The sequence below is a fragment of the Ursus americanus genome, chromosome 22, assembly GCF_024610735.1.
Source record: "Ursus americanus isolate L20-20 chromosome 22, mUrsAme1.1.p, whole genome shotgun sequence".
Taxonomy (NCBI): domain Eukaryota; kingdom Metazoa; phylum Chordata; class Mammalia; order Carnivora; family Ursidae; genus Ursus; species Ursus americanus.
This window is the reverse complement of record NC_142148.1, coordinates 43640418-43656403: the sequence shown is the minus strand read 5'-3', so window position 1 is coordinate 43656403 and position 15986 is coordinate 43640418. Positions and strand designations below refer to the sequence as shown.

The following is a 15986-nucleotide window of genomic DNA, read 5'->3' as shown; positions in this document are numbered from 1 at the left end:
GGGGTAGTGTTGTGGGCAGCAGGGGTGGCAGGGGAGTGTTCTAAGCCTGAGCTGTAGTTACTTAGGTGTCCCATCCAGGATGTGGGCCAAGTGCACTAGAGTGACACCTTTGGCTCTGGCTCAGGTGAGCTTCCAGCGTTGCCTCCCAGGCAGCCCAGCCTGAGCCCCTACCCTCAGCCTCACCTGTTGCTCCTTCTCTTACCCCATCTTAGGAGACATCATTAACTGTCTCCCCCTCCTTACCCCACCACTGTCTTCAGTCATAGAGTCCTGCTGCCCTAGGGCCATTCCTCACCCAGGCTGGCTCCCTCTGCCAATAACTGAGCCTCCAGATGCCCTCCAACCCCATGGCCCTAGTCTGGCCCCCACAGATCTGTCTTCCATACTGCCACCACAGGACTCTGTCTGCACAAGGCCTGACCAAGTCACCCACAGACTGGAGTACTAAGCATGGCATTCAGGTACATACACGAGTGGGTCCCTGCCTGTTCCCAAGATTGTCAGTCTTTCAGAATAGGGACTGTATCTATCCTGTTCATCTTGGGCCCTATGCTTTGCTTTTCTTTTTTGGTTTAAACAACATGGGAATGTATTGGTTCATATAACTGGAAAATACATGGGTATGGAAGAGTTTGAGGTTGAGGAACAGCATCAACACTGACCTAATCATCTGACTCTTCTGCTCTGTAGTCCACAGAGGTGGCTTCATCTTAGGGTGGGCTGCCCGCAGGGTGGAGGATGTCTCCCAGTAGGAGTCAGGGTCCTGTGTGTCCTTGTTCATGCTTAGCAAGACTTCCCTCACAGCATTCTAGTAAGGGGTACTGAGACGTGTTAGCGGAGGTTTCTCACTCAGTGCCAGTGACTGAGGCTGGGAATAAAATCTTCTGATTAATTTCAGCTAGTTAGGACACATTTCTGCAGCTGGGAGAGAGGACTTGCACCTGGAAAAAGATCTACTGTTAGTTAAGGAGAGAGGAGGGAATTGACACTGGCCAAGCTACTACACATGTACACTTTAGAGAGCATCTGGGAGCAAGAGATCCTCTGTAGTGGGAAGAGGTGGTATGTGAGTGCAGAAATGAGTAGTGAGAGGGAGCTAAGCAGTGTCTGGGGAAGGGGCACTCCAGGCAGAAGGAGCACCAAGTACAAAGCCCTGAGGTAAAAATGAATTGGTATATATTCGAAGAGCAAGATGTTAATATATGGAGTGGAGTGTGGTGTCAGGCCAGTAGGGGAGCTGGGGCCTTATTACTTGTCAGTTTAGCTGAGCCCAGATAGCATTTCCCAGAATTCTTTTCCCCATATGGGTTTTTGGGGGAGTGGGGTTGATTACTTTTCTTTTCCTTTTTTTTAATTTGAGTATAGCTGACACAATGTGATGTTAGTTTCAGGTGTACAATACAGTGATTCAGCAACCTATACCTTCTGCCATCCCCACCACAGGTGTCGCTGCCCTGCGTCACCATCAGTGCTGGTACATTGTCCTTACTCCATGAGTATGTGCTGAGTGAGTGAGTGAGCTATTTCCCCCACACACACCATCCTCCACAGCATTCACGTGTGACTAATACCACCCCCATTTGTAGCGCTCCAGCCCAGCCTTGCCTGCCACAGGGCCCTGCTGCCCACTGCCCGGACAGAGACAGTCTCCCTCTGCCTTCTTCCAAGCTAAGCACAGCTCTGCCTCCCCCCACAACTCGTCCTCTCTGCTGTCTGCCTCCTCTCTCACACCTTACCCCTCTGCCCAGAGGCTTGTTGTCTGGGTACCATAGCTCTCATTTCCTCGTCATCCTCTTGTGTGCTTTCAGCTTCTAGATGTAAGAGCCATGCCAGCCTTCTGTTTCCACCCCATGACTTGACTACTGTGATGCAGCAGAAACACACCCAGTGCCTATTCATGTTCTTCACTCCCTCAGTTCTACCTTCACCTCAGACTACCATGTGTTACTCCTCAAGGGGCTGTGTGAGGCATTGGGAATATAATGGTGAACAAGATGTGGAAAAATTAAACACACGAAAGAATAGGCAGACAAATATCAAAGATCAGCTTGATAGCCCTTCATGCCATAGGGAACTGTAAGGGGAACAGGATGAAGCTGAAGAGCTGGAGCAGGTGGGCTGCCACTCCTCTGGATGGGCATGGTGGCCTCATGGAGGAGACATTTAGTGCCATGATCTGAAAGTGCCAGCAACATGCAGACCTGGGGAAGGAGTGTCCAGGCAAAGCAAGGAGCAAGTGCAAAGGCCCTGGGCAGAAGCAAGCCAGAGTATTTGAGGGACTGAAAGAAGCCTATGAGCATCAAATCACCTGAGGCCTGGAGGCCAGGCTCTGAAGAGCCCCGTGAGCACAGATGCTCTTGCCCTGGGTATACTCTGTGCCTATCAGGAAGGGGTAGCCAGGAAGTGTTTATCCTGTAGAATCCAAATGAATCCCCTTTGCCTTAACTTCTTCCTTCCCCTGTGCATTTATACTGAGATGCTAAATGTTGACTTTTCTGTGTCTATGTGGTGCTGAGGTCAGTTGTGATCTGCTTCATGTGACTTGGAGCTCCTGGTGTGGAAATAACTAAGCTACATATCCAGAGGTTTCCCTAGACAGAGACCCAAAATCAGTGACAAACCTTTCTTCTGTAGATAAGGAGGTATGGATAGCAGAGTAGTCCCAGGTTCTGGCCAGGGAGAGAGGCACAGGGTGCCTTCATCTGTTTCATCCACCCCAGCCAGCGGACCTTGTAGGCACCACCCCTCCCTGTTGACACGCCATCTCACAAGAAATGGGAGCATCTAGAGGACCTTGGACACGCACCAGACTCCAAAAACACACTCAAAGTAATTGAATACACCAGAAGATATAAATTTTGTTCTCACAGTCGCCAGTTTCACATTTCTTAGTACATTACACATGCGGGTTCAGTTTAATTTTGGAAGGTAGAAAGTCACTTGCTTAGTCCCTGTTTCTCCAGGTGTAAAATAAAGATTGCATCTACCTTGCAGAGCTGCTAATGAAGATTTATCAATGCGAAAATGAGGAAAATTCTTGTGAAAGGTTCAGCACATAGGGAATACTCAGTAATGGGCTACATTTTAATTTCCTCTAATTGTCAAAGTTATGATTTATGCGATCTGCATGAGGCATCTGAAATTATGGTTTTAATTTTCCTATGACTGAATGACAGCTACTTGTTTCCTTAGAACACGTAAATTCATACTGCTAGTCTGGCAAGAGGCAGTTATGGCGATCATATATAAACTATCTGGTACCAGGACACATTTTTCAAAAATTGAATGCCAAACAAGAAAATATATCCCTAAACATCGCTGGAAAGAAATACCTGTTCTTTTCTTCCTTAGGACAAATGTACTCGTTAAGTTCAGTTCTTCCGTTTGGGGTTTTGTTTCCTTTTATAGTTTTCTAACAAAATCGTGGCTCAGGTGGCCTGTGATGTTCTTCAGTTGCTGGTTTCCTACTGGGAAAAGCTTCAGATGTTTGAAACCTCTCTGCCTCGGAAAATTGCAGAAGTAAGTCTTTTCCTGGAATGCTAAAACATAAGCATTTTCCTCTTACTCTATTCGGTATTTAATGAATTACAGATACTCAAACAATTGTTAGAGAACTGTCTATTGCATTGCTATACGTGTCATTCGTTTTAAGATTAAATCGCACTGGCCTTCTCAGCTGTGATTTCAGGCACTACGTAAAGAAGCCACCAGTGTTCCAGGACAGAGTCTCACACTTGGGGAGTTTGAAAGGCAGACACGACCACAACAAAGAGACCTTTTGTAGATTGGGCTTCATTCATCGAGAGTAATTTGGATGGTGCCAACAAGCAGTAGGCAGCTGGTTATGATGCCCTCCATGCAGGGGCGGGGGACGGGGGGGAACTGTTGTGTGAAACAGGAGTCTCTCCCAGACTGAAGCCCCGGACCACGCTTTCTGTCATAGCATGATTACCCAGCTGTAATTAGATTACTACTGTAATACCCTCTGGATGGTGGGGGCTGGGGGGTAGCTGGTGGGAGAGAAGGACAGAAGGAACAGGAAGGGGGCGCCTGGGTGGCTCAGTCGTTCAGTGTCTGCCTTCAGCTCAGGGCGTGATCCCGGAGTGCTGGGATCGAGCCCCACGTCAGGCTCTTCCGCTGGGAGCCTGCTTCTTCCTCTCCCACTCCCCCTGCTTGTGTTCCCTCTCTCGCTGGCTGTCTCTCTCTCTCAAATAAATAAATAAAATCTTAAAAAAAAAAAAAAAGAAGGAACAGGAAGAATCATCTCAGTGATAATATCCTGGAGGTGGCTTACATCTGAGGGTGCTTGTATGTACAGAAACAGGTACCCTCACCTCTGTAGGTGCCTACATATAAGGCACGTCCATTCCTGCCAGTTTTGAAAGCTACACTTTTTGTAGCTCTTCAAGGAGATTTGATTTATCTCTGCGTGGTATTACAGGGAGAGAAGAAGTGATATTGATTTATTTTCTCTCATCCCTAGACAGATTTCACCAGTGAGATCACTTTGTTCTCTCAGAGAGACCTTAGGTGACCTAGAGAGGAACAGAGCAGGAATATCAGATGCTGCAAGCTGTAAAGTTGTGTTTTAGGGCAACTGTGTACAGTTGACCCTTGAACAGTATGGGTTTGAACTGCATAAGTCCATTTGTGCGTGGATTTTTTGGATAAGTACAATAGAAGACTGTAAATGTATTTTCTCTTATGATTTTCTTAACATTTTTTTCTCTAGCTTACTTTATTGTAAGAATACAGCACAGAGTACATATAACATGCAAAATATGTGTTGATCAGCCGTTTATGTTATTGATGAGGCTTCCGGCCAGTAGTCGGCTATTAGTAGTTAAATTTGGGGGAAGTCAAAAGTTATACATGGATTTTTACTGTGCACGGTCAGGGGGGTCAGCGCCCCTAGTCCCCGAATTGTTCAAAGATCAGTTATAGGTTATCATCGAAAGAGGAGTACCTTTGAGAATGCTTTTACACCAGGATGACAGATGGAGACCTGAATGGTTTATTAGAAAATCAAAATGGGAGCATTTTCATAGTTATTTTTGAAAATATTTTTCACTTTCATTGTGTAAAGTGTGGTCTGATGATGGGAATTGTGTGACCACAGAGAGAAATGTTCCTTCCTCTGAGGCCCCTAGTTTCAGATCCAGTAGAGTGGAGTAGATACTAGGCATGGCTCTATCACTTTCTCCTGATTTTCAGGGAGCTCTAAACTGGCTCTCTGCTTTTTATCACTTTCCTCTAGTGAGTTGGCACCAAGCTGGGTTTAGTGCAAGGCCATCTTGGGACTCTTATCATATGGTTTCCCAAACTATTGCTATGGTCTGTTTCACTGGGGATTTGTCTTTTATGCAGATCCTTGTGGCCACAATTGCTTTTCTTTTACCAAGTGCAGAGTACTCCTCAGTGGAAGCAGATAAAAAGGTAGGTGGCACATCAGCTAAGTTTTGTCCAGAGTTTGGTGGGGTTTTTTTTAATGTTAAGATAAAATAATAAATAATGTTCTATGTAGGGATATCCTTTATAGTATTCTGTATTGGTCCTAGTGGTCTCCCCTGTGAAAACTTTATTTATTAATTCATTTCTTTTGCATTTGTGTGTCCACTAAATAATTATTAGTGTGCAAGGACAGTTCTGTTGTTTGCTATTACATGTAGTGAAGTTTGAAAGATTGCAGTGTATGTTACTGAGCCTGTTTCTTCTTCCAGTTTATTGTGTCCTTGCTGCTCTGCCTCTTGGACTGGTGCATGGCATTGCCGGTGAGCACCCTCCTCCACCCAGTGTCCACGGCGGCCCTGGAGGAGCAGCACTCGTCCAGAGCCCCTTTGCTGGATTATATCTATAGGGTGAGTCTCCATTTGGGCCTCAGGGTCATAGAGTATAGACTGAAGCATCAGAGAATTACCAAAATATGTTCTATACATTTACTTATTTATTTGTGCCCTTTTGAAAAGCATATATTGGGGCTGAAACATTTTAAAAGAAACGAATAATTTAAGGAGAGAAAACGGAGCAGATATTATTGTAGAGAAGCAATGGTTACCAAGTGGAAGAAGTCTTCATTTTCACATGACCAGCGTCTTTAAACAACTGTGGTTTGACCAAACCCCTTGCCCCCCAGTTTTCATGTAACATGGTCTATCTGTACTCAATTTTTAAAAGAACCGTTTAAATTGTAGGAATGTTTATAGCTGCAGTTTGACAAAATCTGCTTATCAAAGGAAGAAAAAGCATAAAGGTCTCTCAGTAATCTCTTTACTTTAAAAGATCTTAAGAAATAAAATTTTTAAAGATTTTATTTATTTATTTGAGAGAAAGAGACAGAGATATCTAGAGAGGGCACAAGCAGGAAGAAGAGGGAGAAGCAGATTGCCCACTGAGCAGGGAGCCCGTCTCGGGGCTCCATCCCAGGACCCTGAATCATGACCTGAGCCAACGCTTAACCAACTGAGCCACCTAGGTGCCCCAAGATCTTAAGAAATAAATTAAGGAAATATATCACATCAAAATATTTAGCCTCATCATTTTAATAGTACTTAAAATATTTGAATTTCTCCCCCTACTGATGCTTAGGTATGGTGTTTGCTCTGTACGCTTTGTATTATCCTTCTATATTGGCTTTACAGGACCTCCTGTGGTAACCTTATTTATGAACTTAGTGCTTGTGTATCCATTGAATAATTACTGCTAAGTAGAGACAATCTGTTTATTTTTTTAGTTAACAAACCTTTACTAATAACCTTTATTTTTTTAAAAATATTTTATTTATTTGAGAGAGAGAGTGAGCAAGAGAACACAAGCAGGGGGAACAGCAGAGGCAGAGGGAGATGCAGGCTCCCCACTGAGTAGGGAGCCCGACGCAGGGCTCAATCCCAGGACCCTGAGATCATGACCTGAGCCAAAGGCAGACACTCAACCGACTGTACCACCCAGGGGCCCCTGCTAATAACCTTTTAAAAAAATATTCCAAGTCATGAACTTATTACCGTGTTGCCTTATTTTAAAATGTATTAAATACAAGGGAAAAAGACACATGGTTGAAATTCTACTAAAAAGTATTGTGTATTTTTACATGTTTCTTTAGTGCTCAAAAATTTTAATAACTCTGTTAGGTTTCATTAGATACTTCTGTCATCTTTGTGGCTTTTAAACCTATGTGAGGCCTGGCTCGACCAAGTAAAGTAGCCACAGTCATTTAAATTTATCCCTTTTCTAATATTTCTTTTCTTAAAAGATTTCTCTTAAAATTGTTTTACCAATAAAAAAGTCACCTTCTAGTTAACACAATTCACAAATTTATTGAATACCATTATTGCATTTTTAAAGGAAACTTTTTATTGAAGTATAATATGCATCCAGAAAACTGCATCAATCATAAGTGAGAGCTTGATGACTTTTCACAACGTGATCACACCTGTGAAACCAGATCCCAGCTGCAGAAACTGAATAGTCTTGGTATCCCAAAAGCCCCCATCATGCCTCCCTACTAGTCACTATCTCCATACAAACACCTGGGGTAACCGCCAGCCTGTGTAACAGTGTTTTTTTTTTGTTTTTTTTGTTTTTTTTGTACTTTGTATAGCTGGAATTATGCAGTATGTGCTTCTGTGTCTGGTGTCCTTCACTCAGCATTATTTCTGAAGGATTCATTTATACTGTTGTGAATAGTTGTAGATTTTTCACTCATTGCTATTTGGTAGTACACAATGAGAGTACACCATGTTTTATGTATCTGTTCTGCTGTTGATGGACATTTGGGTAGTAGAATTTGGGACCATAAAAAGAAGTTCTATGAACATTCTGGTGGACCACAGCAGGACTTAGGTGTGTGCAACTGCCCAAAATGGCGCAAAATAAGCACTTTTTCACTTTCACTTTCCTTTTGTCTTGAGACTATATGTATTGGCATTGATGTAAAAGGAGCAAAATAAACTTGCAAATAGCAAGAAGATGTTTTAGAATGGAAGGGATTCTATGTCTTCAAGTATTACCAAGCCTATCAAGTATTACCTACCTCCTAAGTGCTGTTGTAGTTTGGCAGAATGTCAGGGGACAGGAGGTTAGTCGCATCCATGGCATACATTCCCTTCTGTTTTTCACAGGTTCTGCACTGCTGTGTTTGTGGCTCAAACACATACACCCAACAGAGTCACTACACACTGACCCTGGCTGACCTGTCATCCCCAGATTACGATCCTTTCCTGCCACTGGCAAATGTGAAGAATTCGGAGCCAGTGCAATATCATTCGTCAGCAGATTTGGGTAACCTGCTCACAGTTGAAGAGGGTGAGATTCTTCAGAATATTAATTCTCATGGGCAGGAAAAGGAAAGATTGTAGCCTTTTGCCCATGCTTGCTAACATTATTTTTAAAAATCTAGTTGTTTCTGGTTTCTAGACTCCTCTGTGGTAGCAAATTCTGCCTTCCTTGCTTCTTTTTTTCTGTTCTTTGCCTCCTCTCGCTTTTCCTATCTTAGTTGAATTTTGTATTGAGGATCTATCTGTTTCAGACCTATGAGACCCACAGAAAAAGGCTCATTTTCTATCCCAGAAGAACTTTACATGTAACTGGAGAGAAAGGATTAATGCAGGAGGACTCATTTGTGGACCAGTAGCACCATAGGGGCTTCCCATGGGGAAGGACCTAAGCCAGACTTAGAAGAATGGGCAGACTTTGAAAGGCTCTAGTGGAGGGTTGCAGACTAGGAGAGCATTGTAGAGAGGTGGAGATTTACATGCCACAGTTTGAGGATCACTCTGCTGATGGCAGAGGGTTCGTTTTAGAATATGTGGGAGTTGTCAGGATTGGGGACTGCTGTCCTCAACCATCCTTCTTCCTGAAATGACAAGCCTATCTCTGGGCCTTGAAATGTGAGTCCAAAAGGTAGGTATATCACCTGAACATGTGAAATAATTGCATAGAACCAAACACACACACAGTACATGTGAAACGAGTAAACTCTGAATGTTGATGAATCATATCAATGTCAAAACTTCCTGATGGTGATACTGTACTATAGCTGTGCTATGTAAGATATTACCAGGGAGTGAGGGATATTTGGGATCTCTCTGTATTACTTCTTACAAATGCATGTGAATCTTCAATTATCTCAAAGTTAAAAATTAAGAAAAAAAAATGTGGGTGTGGAGTGTTAGATCACCCATGAAAATGTTACGGACTTTGCAAGTTAAAACCTAGGCCCAAGGATGACACCTTGAGGGTAAAAACACGTAAAAGAAAAAAGAATGAGGGAATGTCACCAGGAAAGCAAAGTCAGGGAAATGGAAGAAGAACCCAGAGTCAGTTCTGAGAAGTCAAGGGAAGAAAGGGGATGAGGAACCAAGAAAAGTCAACAGTGCTAGGTGCTTCAAAAACATCAGGGAGGGTGAGTCCGAAACAGGAGCTGTTTTATTGCCCAGCTAAGCGTTCAATGGTGAGTTTTGCTGAGTCCTTCAGGCATGGAGGTTAGTCTGTAGCCAGATAGCCTGAGCAAGTGATTTGGGGATGACTGGTTCGGACCCCCAAGACATTCTTCTTTGTAGGGCCTTCGGTGGACAAAAGAAGGACAGTAGCCAGGTGAGGGCATGGAGTCCAGGGCTATGCTTGCAAGACTGCAGAGTCTGGAGTATGGTTTAGGCCCAGAGGAAGGGGACAGGTGAGGTGATGATGAAGAGGACTGGAGTGGGGGCACCAGTCAGGGGCAAAGGCTCTGGAATTGGCCGGTCCTGATTTTATAGATGAGCGACTGAGGTGAAGGGATTTTCCCAAGGGTACATAAGTCAGAAGTAATGGAGATGAAATTTGAACTGAAGGTATAATGACCAAGTTTCTGAAATATCACAGTATTTACTCTGAGATTTTTCCACAGAGTAGTCTAAAGACTTAACTTTTAGTTGTGCTGGTGGACGGTACATGGCACATCTTCACACTGTCCTCTCAGTTGACCTCAATTTGCTTAATCGTTTAGTTGTCTTTTTCTGGACTTCCACTCTTCTTTTAGACTGGACTATTTTCTTGATTCCCCCCCCCCACCCATGGTTATAAATTCAAACCATATCTTTAAAAAATAATCAAAATGACCCTTGATCCATTTCTTTTGTTGGTTCCTACCATGCAGTTTGTGTCCTTGAAGGAAAGAAACTTACTTTTTCTGAAAGACATTAATTTGGACTCATCCCACATGGCTATCCCTAAAATAAGTTCACCACGTATTATGACCTGTCACTTGAAAATAGTAGGAGCTTGGTAGGTTAGTGAAAAATGAAAAACCTAAAAATGCATATTTAAATTTTGGGACCAGCTTGCTTTCCATGTACAATACTCTTCAACTTTATTTTCCAGAAAACCCCAGACCTTATGCAAGCTTGTCCTAACATAGTTCTGTGGTACTGAAAATAACTATTTGAACTTCAGTGGCAAAGGAGTTTTAAAATTCACTAACACTTTAACTAAATAAAAAAGCAAAGCAGCTTAAAAACGTATTGGCATGCACAGACACTCTTGCTGAGTGGGTATACCCTCTTAAGAATGAGAGGAAAATTAAAGATGATAGCTAAAGTATTTCAGGTTAAACAAAAATGTGCTCGTATTTGAGAGTTTTTTTATCATGCAGTGTCAAATTCATCATTGATAACCAAACTATTTTTTCTCACGTTTCTGGGAAGCAATATTGTATTTTTATCTATTATTTTGAAGTGACTCTCTCATTCACTATTACCTACTATCTGATGTAAATACTACTTTCGAATAGTCACAAGCAAGAGACACACTCAGTTACCTACCGCTGAGGTGGCTGCTGGCCCAGCTCAAGGAAAAGCCACTGGTGGTACACACAGGTGCTCAGATTTCTCGTCATTAATACCTAGCTGCTTTAAAAAGAAAGAAACGGGAGTTTTAAAAACTGAAAGTTAAAAGACAAACTAAAATCACTGCTTTTCTCTTCCGTCTCTAAAAAATAAATATTTGGATTATATTTTTTCATAGTTTGTGGAAGTTACGAGATTGTTTTCTCATGAATGGAGTCTAGATTTTCTCTTTATTTTTCAGGGAACCACAGGCAGTTGATGCAGCTAAAGTCTGCCAGGAGAAAACAATTTTTACTTCACAAGTATTCCCTTTCCTTACTTTTCAATACCAAAGATATTTGAAGTTTTTATTGGGTGTGTCACGGTTTATGACTTGATTAGTGTGACTCCAGTTAATTTCCCATTGTAGAATTTGAGACACGTTCCTTAAAATACAAATTTGTATGTATCTCAAATTGAAAGCACAACCTCTGTAAGTAAAAGCAGAGGAAAGTTGCTTTTCCAGTTGTAATTGTGTGCTTTGGGCTTTACCAAATTGGACCTTTGTCGTTAGTTCCATAGCCTGCTCCATCAAGTCATCACCATGTGCTGTCTTACACCATAGATTCCTGAACCCCCAGCTGGCAGTGCCTTTGTTGTTGGGGGCATTAACATTTCTGACAGAGCGCATATTCATATGGAATGATAAGCATGAATAAAAAGCATCTGTAACTTTTGAAAAAGTTAATATGGACACAAAAGCAAAGGCATTCATAACTGTGATTTCAGGGGAATTAGTTGAGGTGTTTAAATTTCTCAGCTGTATGGAAATCATACTCTCTTCTACAAGGGTCAGGAAGGACAGTTGAATGTCAGAGATGGATGTAGCTGACCTTTGCTTATGAAAACTGAAGTTTTCATGTGAAATTTTATTTTGCTTTATTGAATACAGTGATTTCTTATTCACTGAATAGCAAAAATTAAGAAATTCAAGAAAATTCAGGACAGACTATTCATCAGTCACCACACCGAGTTTCCTACACTCTAGGATTTTATTGTTTCTTGCTAGGATTTATACATCATACAATTGATGTTTCACAGAGAAGTTCATTGAATTTTTAATGTCTGAGGGGGAAGGTGTTTAGCATTGGAAAGCATAATTTAGAGTTATTTGTGTTTAATTAATATTTGAGTTTTCTGTTGTGAATTTAGAAACCAAGTATTTCCTAAACCTTTAAGCCCAAAGTATAAGTCTTACCTTACTTAAATATCTAGTGATATTTTTTATTGAAATTAAAAGAGTTCATTTTCACTTGTTCTTGGATTAACACAGTTCTTTTCTAAATTTGGCAGATTACAATTTCCGTGACCACTCTGAAGCTTAAGTGTTTGTCTCCCTCCATGCTTACAGATTGTTTCTCTGCTTCTCCCTTACCCCTCCAGCATTTCACAGAGCCCACCTTCACATGCTAGTGTCAGTCTTTCTACACATTTGAAGCCTTAAAAATTTTGTAAGTCCTTTGCTCTTAGGCATTTCATCATCAACTACAAATTCAATTAAAACCTTCTATTTCCATGAGTTAATTAATATATCAGATTCTGTTAAATATTTAAAGTGCCCAAACAACAAAATATAAATTGTTGCAAAGATCTTAAAGCAGATTTCTTCGAATCCATCTGCGACATCACAGGCTTGATTCATTTCTTCATCAGCGTCTGCCTTTACCCCGGTGAGGGGGGTGAGGTAGCCTCTGTGGCCTGGACCCCCAGCCCACCACCTTTCCCACTGGATCCTCTCCAGCTGCAGGTTCCACATCCCAGAACTCCCGAACCATCAGCTTTTTCAGGACAGGAAACTTCTCTCATTTACTGCTGTATGTACAGATTTTTAAGTGTCCCTTTCAGAATGAGATCTTCATGGAAGTTGGTTCTTTTAGCAATCTATTTATTTATTTTTATATTTTATTTTTTTTAATTACCATATAATGTATTATTTGCTTCAGGGGTACAGGTCTGTGATTCATCAGTCTTAAAGCCAGCACTCACCACAACACATACCCTCCCCAATGTCCATCACCCAGACATCCCATCCCCCTATCCCCCTCCCCTCCAGCAACCCTCAGTTTGTTTCCTAAGATTAAGAGTCTCTTGTGGTTTGTCTCCCTGTCTGGTTTCATCTTGTTTCATTTTTTCCTCTCTTCCCTTATGATCCTCAGCCTTGTTTCTTAAATTACGCATATAAGATCATATGATAATTGTCTTTCTGTGATTGACTTATTTCTAGCAATCTATTTAAATTGTACTTTTAATTCAAATAGAGTTAGTGTCAAAAAAGAAAATAGATGAAAAAAATGCCCAGACTAAAACAAATCCAGCATTCCGAGTACAGATTTTAACCTTCCTTCCCCACTGTCTGCCATGTTGCCTTACCCTGGCTCACAGAGCGGAAGAGGAGGAGTTTGGAGCTGATCCCTCTGACAGCCCGCATGGTGATGGCCCACCTGGTGAACCACCTGGGACACTTCCCGCTGCGTGGGGGCCCTGCCGTGCTGCACAGCCTGGTCAGCGAGAATCATGACAACGCACACGCCGAGGCCCCCGAGCTTTCCTCTGAGGTGTTCCGGAGCCCAAACCTGCAGCTCTTTGTGCTGAATGACAGCACCCTCATCTCCTACCTTCAGACACCCTCGGAAGGGCCAGCAGGCAGCTCTCAGGGGAGCACCCTGTCAGACGTCAGAGTAATTGTGAGGGATATCTCAGGGAAGTATTCTTGGGATGGGAAGGTTTTGTATGGACCTTTGGAAGGCTGCTTAGCACCCAGTGGCAGAAATCCTGCATTTCTGATTTCGGGCTGGCAACCTCAAGGTTTGGGAGCTCAGAAAGATTTTTCTCAGACTGAGGAGGGAGATGATGTCCTTGACAAATTACTTGAAAACATTGGCCACACAAGTCCTGAATGCCTTTTACCATCACAGCTAAATCTAAATGAGCCCTCCCCACCCCCACGGGGAATGAACCGTGACCAGGAGAAGGAAATCATCGAGGTCATTTTGCGCCAGAATGCCCAAGAAGACGACTACATCCAGAGGTGTAACTCTGACTCGGCCATGAAAGTCGCCAGCCAGGAGCAGCCCTCACCAGTAGAGCCACGAGGACCCTTTTATTTCTGCAGGTTGTTGCTAGATGACTTGGGGATGAATTCTTGGGACAGAAGGTAACAATCCTCTCTATACCTTCCCCTATTTTATCATTATTTTTGTGTGCTTGTTCTTGTTCTCAATTTGGTGTTTGGGAAGCAGAGAATAGAAATGGAGATTTTTCTTTCTGCATTTACAGCTTATTTTCTGCTGCTAAATTAAAGCTACAGGTGGAACTAATTATGCTGTACTGATGCACAGATTGAATTTCAGACATCTTGTATATTTTAAAGGGTATCAGACATTTTCTTTGTGCATGTGTATCTGTGTTTTAATTACTTTAATTACTGTCCATTATTGCTTCTGTTGTCACAAAAGATGCAGATGGACTACAGAGATGAATAAGCCACCATCTCACCTTAGGTCTGGTGAAGGAGGTAGACTTGGCACAACTCTGATGAAAGATAGCATGACACAAGAGTCCAAGAGGAACAGTTAATCCAATACAAAGTGTGGGACAGTGAGGAAGACTCTGTGGAAGGGGTGGGTTTGAGCTGGACCCTAACAGTGGAGTGGAGTTTCTAAGGACAGAGGTAAGGAAAAGGGATTCACAGCAGACCTGATAGTGAAAAGAGCCACAGGTGCACACACATCAGTGACACACTCATTCATCTCAGAGCCATCCAGTGTCCATGGATAGTGATGGGATGTTGTGGAATTTTGATGCCTTCAAACGTCTTGAGAATGGAGTTCATTCTGTGGGCTCAGACCACAAATCTTTCATGAGTGAGGAGGGTTATGGATGGTTTTGTGGATGGATGAATAGGATGAATGTTAATTGACTGCTTGGAAAAGGCAGAATTGGTCTGGGATTATACAGCTTTTCCTCCATCTCTTTTTTTTATAGAAAGAATTTCCATCTGTTGAAGAAAAATTCGAAACTATTGAGAGAGCTAAAAAATCTGGACTCCCGTCAGTGGTATGTGAAAGTATATCAGACCACTTCCTTCCTATCTATCATTGTGTGTGCTTGGGTGACAGAGCTGCAGGAGAATACACCTACAAAGACACCCAAAGGCCACTCTGTAACTAGAATCTGGTGACATCTGCACATGCCATGCCTTTGGTGTTTTTCCACTTGAGGAATAAGCTTACATGTTTGCTACGCTAAGAAGAGGTCATTGCTCCCATCTAATCTGTGTCTTTGGTTGAGGACCTTTTCATGTGGCAGCCAGTGGACATTCATTCTCATTTAATCTCTGTAGTCACCTCGTTCTCCAATGAGGACAGAGGCTTACCTAGCTCAAACAGCCCACCTGAGCTCACACGTAACCATGTTGTTCGGACCAAGTGAGTCTGACTTCATAACCCATGCTGTCTGCCAATGCACTGGCTGTAGTCTCTTTAATGTGGGCGAGCTTAAAACGAGTGTGTTTCAATTAGTAACTCCCTAGTAGTGAGCCTTCTTCTCAAAGCTGGTCAGATCTCAGATCCACCCCTTTTTTGTACAATCTTAGAAACGATTCTACAGATGAACTCAAGACCAGTTTTTTATTCGGGGAAATGTATGCTTCCAAAAACATCTCAGGCAACAGTGAGTGTAGTGCTTGGTGCAGAACAGGTGCTTAAAAGTCTTGAGTAAACTGCTTGTTTAGTCTTAGTTTTTAAAAAACTCATTTTCTAAAAAATAGCTTTTTGTTCCTCTTTTATTCCCCATAGGAATATCATTAGGTATCTCATTACAGATGAAAAACCTGAAGCCATTATTCCTCACATTGTCCTTCATCATATTCAGTTTCCCAATTGTTGTTATGCTCCTTTTTCTCTAGAGGAATAGAGACCTAATTCTCTGTGGAAACTCTGTGAGGGGTTTCTTGTGAAGGACTCGGGGGTTCACTTCTCTTTCCCTCTTGTCCTCCAGTATTTAACAAGCAGTCGCTTAGGCTCCAAACTCAGCTTTTCAAGCATATGCTGAATCATTCCATGCTTCCTAGTATTAAGAGAATACATTGGTATCTTGTAATTGTGGCCAATTTGTTGAGTGTTAATGCAC

The 15986-nt window shown here is 42.3% G+C and overlaps 1 protein-coding gene across 3 annotated transcripts in view; it reads left to right on the top strand.

The window, feature by feature from the left end:
• Positions 1 to 15986, top strand: part of RALGAPA2 (Ral GTPase activating protein catalytic subunit alpha 2) — a 312880-nt gene that overhangs the window by 182790 nt on the left and 114104 nt on the right. For all 3 annotated transcript variants that reach the window (XM_087853775.1, XM_087853774.1, XM_045809914.2), the window contains 6 exons: positions 3409 to 3519; positions 5368 to 5436; positions 5721 to 5858; positions 8115 to 8298; positions 13239 to 14010; positions 14841 to 14912. In XM_087853775.1, coding sequence (XP_087709901.1) covers positions 3409 to 3519; positions 5368 to 5436; positions 5721 to 5858; positions 8115 to 8298; positions 13239 to 14010; positions 14841 to 14912 — 1346 coding nt within the window. The remainder of the gene's footprint in view (positions 1 to 3408; positions 3520 to 5367; positions 5437 to 5720; positions 5859 to 8114; positions 8299 to 13238; positions 14011 to 14840; positions 14913 to 15986) is intronic.